The sequence below is a fragment of the Rhea pennata genome, chromosome 1 (genome assembly GCF_028389875.1).
Source record: "Rhea pennata isolate bPtePen1 chromosome 1, bPtePen1.pri, whole genome shotgun sequence".
NCBI lineage: Eukaryota > Metazoa > Chordata > Aves > Rheiformes > Rheidae > Rhea > Rhea pennata.
Genome location: NC_084663.1, coordinates 63,489,504 through 63,505,773, shown reverse-complemented (window position 1 = coordinate 63,505,773; position 16,270 = coordinate 63,489,504). Strand labels below are relative to the sequence as shown.

Below are 16,270 nucleotides of genomic sequence, written 5' to 3'. Positions count from 1 at the left end.
CTGATTACCTCTTTAAAGGGATGCTCATGTTTTGCAAAAATAACCAGATCTTTATTAGTATCCCAAGGTCACTCATTAATGAAATCCTGCTTGTATAGATGGAGCACGTGGCTAACTGCTTACAAGATTTCCTTCTTTGGATTACTTGGCATCTAAAGCTCAGAAACTCTTACAAAAATACTTTAGAAATCCAAAAAAGGAGGCTTTGGTGTCAACCTGTAGTTTTCTCCTGAAAATACTGAACTTTCTTCAGTCAAAATCTAATAAGTAGTAAAAGCAATTCAGATTGTTTTAAAAGATCCTCTAACAGCAGCATGCTATGCTTGACGACCTGTAACCAGAAATACTGAAGTGTTTGTGGTTTCGCTTAGCAGATGACCATTTATGACTCATAAAAGAGAATGCAAATGAAACAGTATTTCTGCAATTGATTTTTTTCTTCTTTGGCTTACTCGCAATTACAGAAAGTCTAGTTGCTTTTGCTTTAGTTTTATGGCAGAGCTTAAATGCACACTCGTCGTTGCCCCAGCACCGTGGTCTGGTGGCTGTTGTTGCACATTTCCTTAGATTTCATTGTTGCCAAGGAGTCACAGGAAGTTGAAGCAGGAGCCAGTTATCCCAACAATGATAGTCCTAGCCAGCCCAAGGCAATTTTTGTGCTTTTCTTCAGCAATCTTTCTGTGCAGTTTCTGATACACTTGCCTTTATGAGAAAATATGGTCTTAGAACACCAGCCAAGTCCTGCATTCATGTCTGTGCAGTGTCCCATCTCCTGAGGTGGGTTCTAGTTGTGTGATTTCTGTATTAAAATGTTCAGGAGTTCAACACTTCCTCATTCACAATGGAAAAGATTTCACTCATTTGTATTAGAGGAAAATTTTAGTATGTGCATATTCACACTAACTGCTTTTTAATGACATTTTTGAAATTCAGAGCACTTTCTTAGCCCAAATGCTGGGCTGTTGGAGGCATTTCCTCCAAGATACACCTAATGGCAATTTCAGTTCATTGCTTCCCAATATAAAAATATTCATATTCTGTCATCTGAAAATAGATCATTATCTCTCTAAAACAAATTTAGCAGAGTTAAGCCCCTACCTACTCCTTCTCTTCTCTTCTCTTACCACTCCATAAACATAATCAAGGGTTTTTCTTCTTTTTAAGTAGGACTTACTAGACTGTTTTTTGAACTTATCGATAAATGCTGTATTTCTGATTGTGAGAGTGTTGGCCAGGAAGGAAAAGATAACAGGTACTTCTAGGGTACTGATTGTATTGGGGATCTGTGCCAAACTGTAAAATCTGTTATAAAAGATAGGGTAATAGTCTCTAAAATAGTCTTTAAAGCAGACCCATTTCTGAGAAAAGCATTGAAGATCCCGTTGAGAACGTTAATAGCCCTTAAGTATCTTTGGACAGGCCAGGGAGCGGTCGCTTACTGGAGATGGTGCCAAAACCCTCTTGCTGCTATAGGCTGTTGTATGGGTTGTATCTGCAGCTTCTCCCTGTGGACGTTGCCTCCGTGGGCATGGTAACCCACGGAGTAGTTTAATGGCTAGAGGACTCCACTCCTCCCTTAGGAGCTGTGTTTTCTCTAGGTTCTGAAAACCTCATTGTTAGCTACCCAGTATATTTTAAGCATAAAATTCTCTTTGAGAAAGGTGATGAGCATTTCTCATTGAACTTTTGCCTTATATCCATTAAATTGAATCATTAGACTTAACAGCGATTGACCTTGACTTGAGTAAGAGATGAATGCTGATTTACTGCACTTTACCAAAATAGCAGGATAACCAAATAAGTGACATTCTGCCTTCTTACAAATGAAAAGGCAAGTGTTTTAGATGTTTTCTCTTTTAAATGTGATTCATGGTCCTATAAATTAAATACTTTATCTAGATCTATGACCTGCAGCAATTGCATTTCTTTGAAAAATTCATTTGTATAGTCTGAACACTATTTTTCAAGCCAAATCTCTTGCATTGACTAACTGTAACACTGTAAATAATGTTTAAAATGCTGCACTATTCAAAATTATTTTCTGAAGGTTGAGGTTAAAAGGTAATGTGCTTATTTTTACTTTGATATCAATAATTCATATTACATTGGCCATAATATTATGTTGATTGACCAAGATTCCGTTTTCAGTCTGTCTTCATTGCACAGTAATCCTATCAATCCTATCCTTACAATTTTGTGACATCTTTTAACTGTGATCTTGATGTGAGATGTTTAGCGTTTTTAGTTCTCAATGGTTGCCATTAAAAAGTGTGTATGATATTAATAAACTGCAGAGCATCTCAGTGTCTGCAGTGCATGTTGGGCCATATTAATTTTTACATCAGAATTTAGTATTACTAGCTAGGTATGATGTGGATTTGTTAGGCTTTTTTATTATTATTATTTGGTTTTGGAAACTCCAGGCATTTTCACAACCATGTAATTGGGTAGTTCGTGCAGCGGAGGGTTGTTGCAATTGATCCTGGGGGATTAGAGATCATTCATTATAAATTGTTTTTATGCAGGCCTTTAGACCAGCTTTATTATGTATGTATTATCGTAGTTGAAAAGGATTTACCACACCCACTATGCAGTATTTGAAGCCATTTGTAGACCTAAATCCTCTTTTTCCTTGACTTTGTTTCTCAGACCACCAATTCTCCCTAGTCCTTCTCCTTCAAAATCCATTCCAATCCCACAGCCCTTCCGACCAGCAGATGAAGACCATCGGAATCAATTTGGGCAACGCGACCGATCCTCTTCAGCCCCTAATGTTCACATCAATACAATCGAGCCAGTCAATATTGATGTAAGTATTAAGAACATTTAGGTCAGAAATGGTGAATATTTTTTCCTTACCCGTATCGGTGCATTAATTTGTAATGTGCACACACAAATACTAAATTTTTAAGCTAATTCCTGATGCTCTTTCAGAATCTTCATAGACACCAGATAAGAAGGTTTTTGCTAGTCAGAGTTGTGAGAACACAAATAACCCCTTCTCCAAAAGCAGAAACTGTGTTTTGACAGTCCTGTCCTTTGATTTTCAAACAGCCGTGCTATCTCAGTCCATCACTGATTTTTTATGATTAGTCCCAAGGCTTGTGCTGCTAGCTGTACCATAGCATTAAGAATCTGAAAGCTAGTAACCATTCTTGAAAACCTTTCTATGTATTTATATATTTCATTATGTGAGAGATTTTTTTTAATATTTGAACTTAAGGGAAGTGTTCCTGGCATCGAAGTTGATGTGTTTATTGCAGTAAACTGAATTCAGATTTACTGAGTGTTGCTTCAGATTTCAGGAGCTAAAGCTGGATTTTTATTGTAAACATTCTTTCATAGTGTCCAGAAACTGCTGCAGTTAATGTATTTTCCTCTGTTTTGAAATTTCTGGATGCTGAATTGTAATACTTAATAATGATTGATATTAGGCATAATGCCAGCAAGCACCTTTCAAAATATTGGTTACAACATTCTCTTTGCAATTTAGCTGATATACATGAGTTGTTTTTGACCCTTGAGTCCATTTTTTAGAAATTATTCACTTGTCAGGTGAGCAGTCTTGAAGTCTACTTGGACATTACAAAGCACAAAATCCTTTTTGTTTTGAGGGAAAGGTGAAAAATTTGCTGACTGTTGAAGAGTGTTGCTGCACAGTTATTTGCATATGGTATATAGCAAATATGGTATATAAGAGGCAGGACCAGCAATTTCAGCAACACAGCAATTGTACGAAGAAATGAAATAATTGTATGACCATAGCCTAGATACCCTCATGTTAAAAAATAAAATAAAACAAAATAAACCCTTAATGATGAAAATGGATCTATGGATGGAATTTGTTAGAATTGTTTTCTGTTCAGAAAACTGCTATTCTTACTATAGTTTATTTGCAGTATGAACAGTTTGTAAAAAAACTCTCTGTTAACAGTAGACAGCAAGTGAAGGGCACCTATTGCAATTAATCATTTCTGAAAAGAACAGAGTGCATCTGGGTATGTAGATGAGGCACTTGGTTACCAAAAAGCAGAATTCATTTGACTTATTTACAGGAAATAGATGTTCCAGCTTCCAATATGCAAGTTCAAATATTTTTTGTGGCAATAATACAACTACAAGGTTTGGTTTAATATTTCTTCTTGCATTTTGGCCAGCTGCATGTTTAAATCCTTATTTTCTTGTCAGCATCTGTTGTTGTGTGCCTTTCAATTTGCTGCTGGGAGATGCTGTTTTAAATTAAATCATTTTGAAAAGTGTAATAGTTGTTATAACTACTTCTTTGGAGTTACTGTTTTTAGTAGGTCAAGATAGGAAACAACTTTTATTCACTAGATAACATAGTTAGGGATTCCTAATTTCCCTAATTCCCCTCTTTGTTCTGTAATGTAAACTATATTATGGGAATTGGATACAGTTTTCTTTTTTTTCCCCCTTATTTATAGGACTTGATTAGGGACCAGGGTTTACGAGGAGAGGGAGGTAAGTAGTGTTTAAACTAGCTCCTGTGCTGTATTTAATTCCACGGTTGCTTTATCCCTTCCCTTTGTCTACTTCTACAAAACACAGACACCAGGGAGAATATGACTAGAACAAGAAATGAATTTGCATTTGCTTGTCCATGATCTTAATATCTGTCTGACAAAAATTTGAGTCATTTGCCCGTCATTCTGGCAGTGGGGGAGACAGAAGGAGAAAAAGTCTCAAAGAGTATCTAGCTGTAGCTTTAAAATTGTCTTAAACTTGTATTTTTTCCTCTCTCTCAAACACGCTCTCTCACTCACACAACTGCACACAGATATGCTGTAATTCCCAACAGTTTCTCAAAGATTTTTATGTCTATTGTTACCCTTCCACCCATGGAAACAAAAAGGGCTTTTGTTTGAAGTCCGTTGACACAGTAAATGGACCTTCCGTATGAACTGCTGCATCCTAAAGCAGCATGAAATACTCCACTTCTTCTCCCCCTCTACCCCTGCTGAAGATGCTGCTTTGCTGTACTGCATGCCTGTGCTGATCTTGGAACCAAGTTGTTAGGACCTTAAGTTAAAACCAGGTCTGTTTATGTTCCTTTCAGTAACGGTGTGGTATGCAGCCTCAATACACTGTAAAGAGAGAGCTAGTGCCAGAACAGGGATTTATTGTTCTTCACATATTATGCACAGGCCTGTGAAGTCAGTTCTCCCATTGGTTGTCAAAGTCTTGCGAGGGCTTCTCATACACTGTGTTTATGCCTTTGAAACGATACGGCTGTATCTAGTAAAGAGGGCAGGCATGTGACAGTTTCTCCAATTCCAAGTTATTAACACAGTCGTCTCCTATTAATTATGACTTGCTTTGACCATAAGCAAAGTCTGAACTATCTTGATGCACTCCATCTTGATCTTTAAGGTTTTGTACCACGAGCTATCACTATTTTTTTTTCTCCCATCAGAAACTCCTAGCTGGTAGGACAGTGCCTACCTACTGGTTTGTGTTTGGGGGAGCTGTTTTTTCTTATGCCAGCAGTAGAACACCTTTTAAAAATTTTTCTCTAATCCTGCAAGCATACTAATTTAAAGGTGCCAGTTTTAACTATCTCCTATGTCTTGATAGATGTGGCTCCCCACAGTTTTGCCCATTTTGTCCAGCATTTAAATGTTCTGCTATCATGTTGGTTTTAACTTCTGATCATAAACTGTCTGCTTGGCATCTGAGAACTATTGGCTGTTCCCATTCTTGAAATAATGTTTTCAATAATTGACATTTTTTTTCCTTCAAAGTACGGAAGCAATCTATGAATAGGAGTCAAAGCATCCTAGTTATTTCCCATGACTTCTTTCATTTCTTCTATGTGTCTGTCTTTCTGTCTCTGCCTGCCCGTCTCTTTCTCTCTAACAGCCCCTTTGAACCAGCTGATGCGCTGTCTTCGGAAATACCAATCCCGGACTCCCAGTCCCCTCCTTCATTCTGTCCCCAGTGAAATAGTGTTTGATTTTGAGCCTGGCCCAGTGTTCAGAGGTAGTTGGGCTCTTCTTTCTTGTTTTCACCCAAAACAAAATAAGTAAATCCACAGATGCTGTTTGTGCTTCACCCTCACACCGTGTGTATGTAAGTGTGTGAGTTTTATCAAAACACTTCTTTTTTTTTCGCTTGGCCTGGCTGGAATGCTTTGAATGTGCTTTTCACACATACTCACTTTCACCCTTACACGCTTGAAAATGACTAAATAAAGTCTGACTTAAATCTTCTAAAGCAAGGAATTTCGTAGTTGAGGTTTTTATACAGACCTTAACATAATATTCTAAACAAAGGTTCTTGGATTTCATTGGGATGGTTTTAAAGACAAAGTGGCATCCTTAACTTAGAATTTCCTTGACTGTTCATTTTAAGTCAGTTCAGTGCTTTAACAGTTTTCTATATGCAATATTCTTTGTTTTGAAAAGTAGTCTAGGAAATTGTGAGTTGCAAACATTTCCATTGATAACTTGTTAGGTCTCAAGCTTTTCAAGTAATGTCAGCTTCTGCTAAATACTTCGTATTTTGGGAGTTTTATTATTACCATACTGGGGCACTAGATGATTTATACCAGATCAGGCTCTTATGTAATTCTTATTCAGTAAACTTCCAGTGAAATATTTGTGTCCTGAACCGCACAAAATAAGACTTATGTTTTTCACATGTTATTGGCTCTAGGGATAATTCAGGCCTAAAGCTGTCAATGGATCTGTTGTATTACACAAAATCCCAGAAATCTTGGGATTTCGTATACTGGAAAAAACAATGACTAAGTAATAGCATGGTATATTAATATCTCTATGTATTCATGCAGGAATGGGTAATTCAGTGCATGTAGTGTGTGGTTTTCAAATGCTACCACCTTGGCTGTTTCAAAGACTTTTGTTTCAGAATGCATCAAGAGCAGTTCACTTTATGAACTTACAAAATTGTACCAGATTTTTTTTTTTAAGAAGATAGGTGTTCCCAACAAGCAAACTAACTACAGCATGGAATACATTAAACATAGCTTCAAAGTCCCAGATAATAACTTAAGTCCAGTGGTATCCTGGAGAATAGGCCTTCTGATACTACTATGAACAGATAACCATAGTGTTCTACCACGTGCTGTAACCTTTTTCACTGAAGGGTGAATATTGTGCTAGTGTTTTTTTGTATTTAAAAATTCAGTAGGAGACTCTACTGTACCTGCAATGTAATTCTAGTAGAACTTTGATATTACAGAGAAAAACTGTAACGTAGTAAGTTTTGGGAAATTTTTTCCTGTTTTTTTTAAGCCTTATACACTTAATTTGATATACATGTGGAAGCCATTCTTTAGCTCACTGGCTTCCAAGTATGTGTAAATGTTGTTACGATGCCCAATATGCATCGTTATTGCTACTTTAGCATGTGGGACAGATGTGGGTGCAGCATCCCATTTTTGTTATGTTGGTATGTTGTCATTGGGCACTTCCACTTGGATGGATTTTAGCACAGTTAGGAGAGGCAATGATTAATATAGTCTGATAAATTAGTACACCCAGAGTGACTGAACTGGTTATAAAAGTTAGAAGAATTTGAATTCACTTTGACATCAGGAGACTCTTTAGGTAAGAAGGGGGCTTCTGAAGGAATATGAGGAAGGAGTACTGTTTTCCACCACTTCCCAAAGCACTGAGGTAAGAGAACGCACTAGAGTGTTGGAGGTCTCATGCAGTGACATACATTGTGTAGCAGAGCAGCATAAACGTAATTAACAGTTGACCCTATTTTATGTCCTTTGCATTAGGAGTGTCAGCCTAACCTTGTTGCTAATAATTATAATGTATTTTAAAAAACAGTGTCTAGTTTAAGTGTTGGATTTGTAAAGAGGCATTGGAGCTCTGAAACACAGCCCTATTAGTGACATTTTTCTACATAGCTTTGTTCACATAACATGTATGCTACAAAAGTACTATACTTTTTGTATTTGATAGAATGTACTTCAGATAGCTAACTGAAGAATGCATTCTTTTTATAATCCTTTCTACAATCTTTTATTTGTAAGAGCTCTCTGCTAACAGAACTTTAAAACAGCCAAAAATTTTTTTGAGGTGGCACTTGGAGACTTAGCTAGAAAACATTTCTACATTTTGCATTTAGTCTGTTTTAATTCTAAAGTACAGTATCTCAGTTATTTATTGAGCCACCAAAAAGTTAGCTACAAGAAGTCTTGAGAGGCAGCTGCAGTTAACAGAAATACTACTACTTTTCTTGTCAAACTGGTGGAATTAAAAAATACATTTTTATTTAAAGATACAGTGTCTTTCTGATAATTCATAAGCAAGAGACTGAGGACTGTCTGGTATAAAGGAATGTTTGCTATAGACTTTGCCTCTTCCTGTTACCTGAGTGAGATTTGAGCACTAATTTAGGATTAGTACAACATTCCTAAAGTATGTATTTGTTCCTTCTTAACATTTACATTGATATTTGGAGATACTGCATCTTAAACACAATTCTTGCACTTAGTACATTCTTATAAATGGGCTTCTTACAAACATAGGTAAAGTTATGTTGTTTCTGAAATCTAGGTTCAACTGCAGGTTTGTCTGCAACCCCTCCTGCCTCTTTACCTGGGTCACTCACCAATGTGAAAGCGTTACAGAAATCACCAGGACCCCAACGGGAGAGGAAGTCATCCTCATCCTCAGAAGACAGAAATAGAATGGTAAGAGAAAGATTGATTATTTTCATTCTTCTATAGCACATGCCCATGTTCTTTTCCCTTCTGTTTTATCAGAGCAATCAGAAATTATTCTGAGGACAAGTATTGTAATGATCAAGGACTTTAAACCAGTAAATAGTGGAACATTGAAATAGTGGGACTATGCATAAGCACTTAAACCACTCTCTGTGCTCACTTTTACTGTATTGCACCCAAAAGTCTTGGTATGCTTCTCGCTGTAATTCGAGTTAGCCATCAGAGAACAGTTTAACGTTTCCCACCATGTTTCGTGAACAGTGAATGTTCTCTAATGAGTCTCAAATGTAACAATACATAAAGATGACCTCATTTTTAAATTCATATTTAACCTCATTTATTTTTTAATTCTTAGTCACGAGACTTTTTTTTTTTGTTAAAAGCTTTTCTCAATTTTTATTGGTTTGGCACTGCCAGAAGTCTCTGAAAAATACTTCATGCGGGAAATTATTTAGTGTCTGTATCCTGAGGTCTTATATTTGCCTAGTTTGAAAAGAATAAAGACTTTCATGGCATAAAATACTGATATAAAATCTTTTTAAAAGGGCCTGTATTAGCAGGCATTAAAATGTTTTCTTTCTTTTTTTTAATTTGTGCATATAAATATGTATATACATAAAGAAAACCCTTGGTCGACGAGATTCAAGCGATGATTGGGAGATACCAGATGGACAGATCACAGTTGGACAAAGGATAGGGTCTGGATCGTTTGGAACTGTCTACAAAGGAAAGTGGCATGGTATGTGGCCATCATGGCAAAGAGTTAGTCTCAAGAAAGTGACATTATCTGAATACTTTTTAAATTAAAAAAAAAGCAGGGTGTTAAAAAGAACTTCTAGCTGCTTAGAACACTCAACTATTGCCTTTATTGGTGAATGAGGTAATATACAGGGTAAAGATGAAACACAGTTACTAGTGAAGCTGAAGTATCCATCTCACTGAATTAGAATCCCAAGACCCTCTCTCTCCCTCCCTCCCTCCCTCTCTCTCTCTTTCTCTCTCTGTGTGTGTGTGTGTGTGTGTGTGTGTGTAAAGCTTAGACACGGCTAGGTATTCACATAGTAAATTAAGAATAGTGCTTATATGCTTTTATAGAATTTTACTTATTTACTTGTTTTAATATTGTAGTGGTTGATTTCACTATAACTAGAAAAAAGTATCTCAGTATTTGCTGTAGTTAGCATTTTCACAATTGAAGATTCTGAGTCAACAGCACTTTTTAAAAATTGCTATTTTAAGGTGATGTGGCAGTGAAAATGTTGAATGTTACGGCACCTACACCTCAACAGTTACAGGCTTTCAAAAACGAAGTAGGAGTGCTCAGGTAAGAATATTTTTAATGATGTAAGGTCATCTGTGTAGATTTATGCTTAAGTAATCATTGCATTTTGTATTTCTGTTAGAATGCATTGATCTTATTCCTCCTCCATGATGATGCCTTGAACAGAAAATGTAATTTTTATTAACTGTTGTTTTCCAGGCACCACTGCCCATATTCTATACTGTTTAATTATTTCTTTTCACAAAGTGACTCTTCTCGATGTTTTTTTTTAATGTATTTCTCATGAAGTCACTTCTTGATCTTTTGTTCATGTTTCCTGCTTGTACTTTCTCAGAGAAAGTATTTGTCTTGAGTTCAGTTCTTAAAGGATCCATCAACAAAATATGATAAAATATGTATTGGAGAAGACTGTTGGCACCCAATTACTGTCTTGAGCATAGTTCTGTTTTAAGAAACAAACTGGAAAGAAACCTGTTGCCTCTGGGAAGCTGTTGTGTTGAGCTGCGTGCTGCTTTTGGAAGAGCATCCCCAGTAAAATGCATGGTAAAAAGGGGATGCTCAGCCTTTTCCCTGTAGAAGTGTCTTGAAAATTCTAAGCCTGTAGTTGTGAAAAGAGAGGCTCACTGGGGTATGCTAGCACGGATACCTGTGTGTGTTGTTTGAAATATCTTTTCAGGAGAAGTTACTGAAACTCAAAATCTGATGTCAGAAATCTTGCGTTTCATTCCTAGTTCAAATTTCTGCTGGAAGCCTCATAGCTGGAGTCCAGCCTTTCTTTGTTGTTGATCATTTCAGCACTTTGAGTAGTCAGCTGTCCTATCCTTTGACCCAGGCAAGCTAGATTTATCTGTAAGAGTGCCTTTTCCTTTATGCTTTTACCTTTTTTTTTTTTTGAGCTTTGAGGTAGGATTTGTGAGAAAATGCTGACTTTTATTCACACTGCAATTACTCTCCACCACCACTTGACAAATCTTCAAGCCTGAAAAAGGCACAAGTCACGTAGTCAAACCTGGCCAAGTCTGCAACACTGAGAGGACAAAAGGGTTCACATTCTGGGCTCACATGTTGGCTTTCCAGTGTAAGATAACATGAAGAGCTATGCCATCTGCAGCAGCAGCAGCATGGATTTAAGAAGCTACCACAGCTACCACCTGGTTTGTCAGGTTTCATCAACAGTGAGCAGAAGTGCTTTCAGCACTGACCTGTTTTGAAAGAAAACTGCCTTTCTTTTTCCTCAGCCACTGAGAAAGTTAGGAAATAGTCCAGCATTCAGAGGTGTGTTATCTTCGTAATCTCTATTTGATATGTTTGAAGGTATCTAGTTCCTTACCATCTCCACTTGATGACAATAAGGCTGTCATTGACCATTCTTGAACAGTGAGAAGTATCTTTTATATTTCACAAGGTATCAGTAGATTCTTTCAGGCTTTGTATCTACTGAGATAACTCTCTCTGGATTGTCTTTTGTGAACTTTTTATTTTGTTTGGAGTTGCTCCATTCTGTCCAAGAAATTTGATTTAATCTGATAAAATCTTTGTGGTGAACCCCAGTCTTTTCCAGTGCTGTTTGGAATCAAGTTCATAGAGAATATCGTATCCTACTGGGATACAAGGATATGCAGTTTTCATGTCTGTTCCCATCCTCACTTTTATGGTCGCTCCATATATGTTCTTACCAAACAAAGCATTAAGAAAAGCTGAAGCCCTGTCAAGAAAATGTACTGTTGTTTTCTAAATATAATAGTTGTCCTTTTTGGAAGCCTCTGAGACTAGAATTTAGTTTTAGAAGTCCTCTTTGTGGGTGGCAGCATCTTCTAGTTGGAAAGGGGTTACACAAGAGCAGCCCTACCTTCAAACCATTGCTGTCCAACATGGACCCACTGTGTCTTCTGATCAGTACTGTGCTGGGTTCACTTGCAAATGCAAGAGGAAGCAGTGCTTGTCCTGCGGTAGCTATTCGCTGTTCTACATCATCACAATAAGAAAGGCCAAAGGCTGTAATAATTCAGCAAATGAGATAATTCAGTAATAATTCAATTGCCATTTTATTTTAGAAAAAGCTGAGTTTGACTGAAGAACCTCTGTTTGGAATAGATCCATTTAGACTGTGATAGTTCCACCTATTTTTTAGAGTGATTTCCTCCCGATCTTTTTTTCAACAGGAAAACACGACATGTGAATATCCTGCTTTTTATGGGTTACTCAACAAAGCCTCAGTTGGCTATTGTTACACAATGGTGTGAGGGGTCCAGCTTATACCACCATCTACACATCATTGAGACCAAATTTGAAATGATCAAACTAATTGATATTGCACGACAGACTGCACAAGGCATGGAGTAAGTATCTTACTACTTGTTTGCAAATGAATGTTGGGGCAACATTTACTTAAACTCTTCGCACTGACTGACACTGGCAAATTAGCCAGGTTAGCATCTGCTTGCTTTGCCAAGACCAGAGTCCTGCCTTGATGAGCAAGGTGTTTGGTGGAGTATTTATTACTGTTGATGATTAAAATAGGTATTCTTATGTTCTTTTGTTAGAACATAGGGGAAAGACAAATCATCAAGGAAGATGGTCTCAGAAAGTAGAATAAAGATAACTACAGTGTGGTCAAACTTTCAATCTTATGAGCAAAACAGCCTTAATTCTTGTATTAAGAGTAGTAATAAACAACAAGTTTGAATCTGTACCCAGAATATGTAAGATGAAAAACCAAATTCTACAAATACTTTTGTCAACACCTGTTTGAACAGGTGAATTATAAAATAAAACATTCAATTTCAAGGATAAAGCAAAAGTACTTAAGGTTTATTGTAAGCTGTGAAATACAGTGTCTGCTTTAAGGATGAACAAAATGGTAATCACAAATCATTTTTATCTTTAATGGAAACGGCTGTTGTTATCAATATCTTGTTTAAGAATCCTTTCAAAAAAACTAAGTCATTAACTTAAAGTCGTAAACAAGTACCAACTACTTTGTGAGAAAATTTTATTTTTTTAAATTTAAATAAAAATAAAAATTACATTTATTGAATAAAAAGTATTGAATTATGTAAAACATGAGTGAATCTGGAGTTTGCATTACCTTTATTGATCTCTTTATTGCCTGTACTTTTCTTGTAATTATTTTTCTATTTAAGGCTTTAGGGTATATTTGTTACAAGGCAGATAGTCTTATAGTAGGAGAGAAAATACATTTTAAAAAAAGGTCACCTAGTGAACTGAAGGACACAATCCTGTAAGATAATACAGAAGGTAAAGAGCCCGATTAGCGAAAAGAATCAATTTATAATTAGTTCTTCTCATTAAAGTATTGTAGCTGTCTATTAAGTAAAGTAATAGATTTCAGCATTTGGAGAAAACATATCTATTTCATTCTAAGAAGCTTATGTTAAGTAATCATTACTCCCATAAAGGGTATAGAGTGAGTCAGTATTTGCAGAACCAGCTCAATATTCTGTGTCAAAATCACTGATGTAAGATCAGAGAAATTACCCTCCAGCTAAAAAAATTGTAAGATGATTGAAATTAATAGTGCCATTTTTCTACCAAGTATTATGTTATTTTTAGTCAGGGGATGAGGATGTGTTTACAGCAACTAGCCTCAGGCTCCTGCTAGCCTGCTGGTCTCCCCAGGCTCCCTCTTCAGGCAGTGGAGATGCTGAAGCTCTTCTTTAAGCAGGAGTCAAAGCAGGAACCTGAACTGAGGCCCCTCTGGCCAATCTCAATGTGCCAATCTCATCGACTAAACAGAGAGCAATAGAAGGCTAGTTGCCTAATTTAGGCTAAACTTAGGCTGTGTGGCGAGTACTTTCCTCTGTACTCCTTGCAATCTATTTATCCATTTGCAAATAGGAGGATCTTTTTTCCAATCTTTTACTAAAAAACAGTCAGCATATTTATGGGCTACACTCTAAGAGCTGAGAAGCACTTCTGTGTCCCACAGTTTAAAAACAGCTTGGCTAAAGCTATGAATTTTCTGTAAGATGTCTGACAGTCACCACAAAGGCCAAAGCCTGGGGGGCAGAGCTTTCAACCCTGAATGGCATGTCAAAAACTACTGAAATTCTTTGATTTTGATTCTGAATGCTATTAGAATTAAAACACAGAAATTGGTGAATAATAGTTATTTCATTGTTCAGTAGCATCAGGTTTGAGCTGGAAATACCATTTTTATTTTATTTTTGTTATTCTTGGCTGTTGGAAGAACTGTCATAGATAACTGAGGTTTTACCATCTTGACAAATGTGAACAGTTTGAATGCGTGAAGTTTGTGTTTCAGTAGTACAGGAACTTTGAGCTGTTGATTAGTGAAATGTCATTTAACCCACTCAATCTATGATGTTCTTTTTCAGTTATTTGCATGCCAAGTCAATCATTCACAGAGACCTCAAGAGTAATAGTATCCTTTCCCAGAGAAGAGACGATGGAACGTTGACATCAATCTTCTTTTTTCTGCCAGAAATGAATTTACTAATCTGAAAAGCTGTTCATGTATGAAAATTTACTGTGTTGAAATGTGACTGAGAAGGGATAAAATCATGTAGCGAAGTAAGGAGTACTTTTCATGTCTATTGAGAAAGTCATCTGGGCCATAGTCTGCTCAGTACTGGTCCAGTCATTATATATGTAATCGTAAAGGACTGTAAATCAAGATGCTGGCTTGTAAGAATGTGTATTATATGAGGAATGATGACTTTCTTTAGTGGTGGTAGGTATTAGAAACTTGTATCTAATGTTGCAAATTCATAGCTATTTACAGTTCTTGTGGTGATCTTTAGGCTTAGTACAGTGTGTTTGTTTTTTCCTTAACGTTTCCCTTTTAGATATTTTTCTTCATGAAGACCTCACAGTTAAAATAGGTGACTTCGGTCTAGCTACAGTGAAATCACGATGGAGTGGATCCCATCAGTTTGAGCAACTTTCTGGATCTATTCTATGGATGGTAAGTAATGGGGAAATAGTTTTGTTTATTAAACAAAAAAAACAATTTAACTTACAAGCACATGGACGTATTAAGCTATATTAAGCTGGAAAGGCTGAGAAGTAATATGAAATGAATAAATGCTTTTCAGTTCTTCTTTAGGCATATGTTTTCCAGTAGTCAGCAAAAACCCTAGATGATGTTATTCCCTATTTTGAGGGTTAAAACTGAAAGGAAAATAGTACATAAAGAAAAAGGATATGATTAATTGAGGGCTGAGGAGAAGATGAGAAAATCCATAAAAAGCTTCCTTAAAAAGGAGCAGGGGAATCACCCAGCCACAAGTAATGTGCTGTTAACATTTTAAGTATTCAAGCATGGTCACACTGAAAATTACCTCTTCATAAGAAGAATATTTATTACCTGCTGTGCAACTCAGCTGTCTGCTTTTCTCCCTGAAGAACCTGAAGGCTTAATTATTTTTTTCAGTTATTTTTCAGCAGTTTTTCAATGTTATAATTCTAGTTCTGAGATAGGTCCTTAGCCCTTACGTTGTCATTTTGTGCTATCATAGAACAATAAATGGATCACCAAGCTAAAGAGAACCAATGGATTTTGAGATTCACATCAAAGTCCACTCTGTACTAGGATCTAGTAACATCTGAAGCACCAGGAGCAGGCCTTGCACCTGTTACGCTCTGGACAAGTCTGTATTTTCTAACTGGCATGTGAGATGCAGTGGGATACAATTAAATAAAAACTAATTCTTTCCTTTTGTGGTGCAGGCACCAGAAGTTATTAGAATGCAAGATAAAAACCCATATAGCTTTCAGTCGGATGTCTATGCGTTTGGGATTGTTCTGTATGAATTGATGACTGGGCAGTTACCATACTCAAACATCAACAACAGGGACCAGGTAAAGGACGTACGGGCTTGGGAATAGTTTGACTTCAATTTCTTGTTCACTTACTGTAGGCCGACTGTAGCTTCAAGAAGAGAATGATTTAGCTTTGTGAAGTGCACTTTCTGATGTTTTTGAGATAACACTTCAACTTGTTTTTTTTTTTTTAAGACCTGCCTTAGCCACATAGCACCAATACCCCTAATTTTCTTGAGGTATTTTTAATTCTTTTTGCTTCAGGTATAGATTTTCAGATTCTGAGCAGGTTGCCAGGATACTTATTAGGGAGAGAACACATTACTTAATAGTAATCTGACTTAAAACAGTTCTGCAAAAGAGAAGTGATTTTCCATAGATTCACAGTCCCCCCCCTCCTTTTTTTCCCCTCCTAAATTGCATTGAACAGTAGTTCAGGAACAGAAGTAACAAAATGGAGC

General features: G+C 36.6%; 1 protein-coding gene across 1 annotated transcript in view; it reads left to right on the top strand.

The window, feature by feature from the left end:
• Window positions 1-16,270, top strand: part of BRAF (B-Raf proto-oncogene, serine/threonine kinase) — an 81,140-nt gene that overhangs the window by 53,573 nt on the left and 11,297 nt on the right. Inside the window, exons 8-16 of the mRNA XM_062589855.1 lie at window positions 2,650-2,809; window positions 4,446-4,482; window positions 8,553-8,689; window positions 9,344-9,461; window positions 9,962-10,046; window positions 12,167-12,343; window positions 14,363-14,409; window positions 14,834-14,952; window positions 15,717-15,848. Of these exons, the coding sequence (XP_062445839.1) occupies window positions 2,650-2,809; window positions 4,446-4,482; window positions 8,553-8,689; window positions 9,344-9,461; window positions 9,962-10,046; window positions 12,167-12,343; window positions 14,363-14,409; window positions 14,834-14,952; window positions 15,717-15,848 (1,012 nt within the window). The remainder of the gene's footprint in view (window positions 1-2,649; window positions 2,810-4,445; window positions 4,483-8,552; window positions 8,690-9,343; window positions 9,462-9,961; window positions 10,047-12,166; window positions 12,344-14,362; window positions 14,410-14,833; window positions 14,953-15,716; window positions 15,849-16,270) is intronic.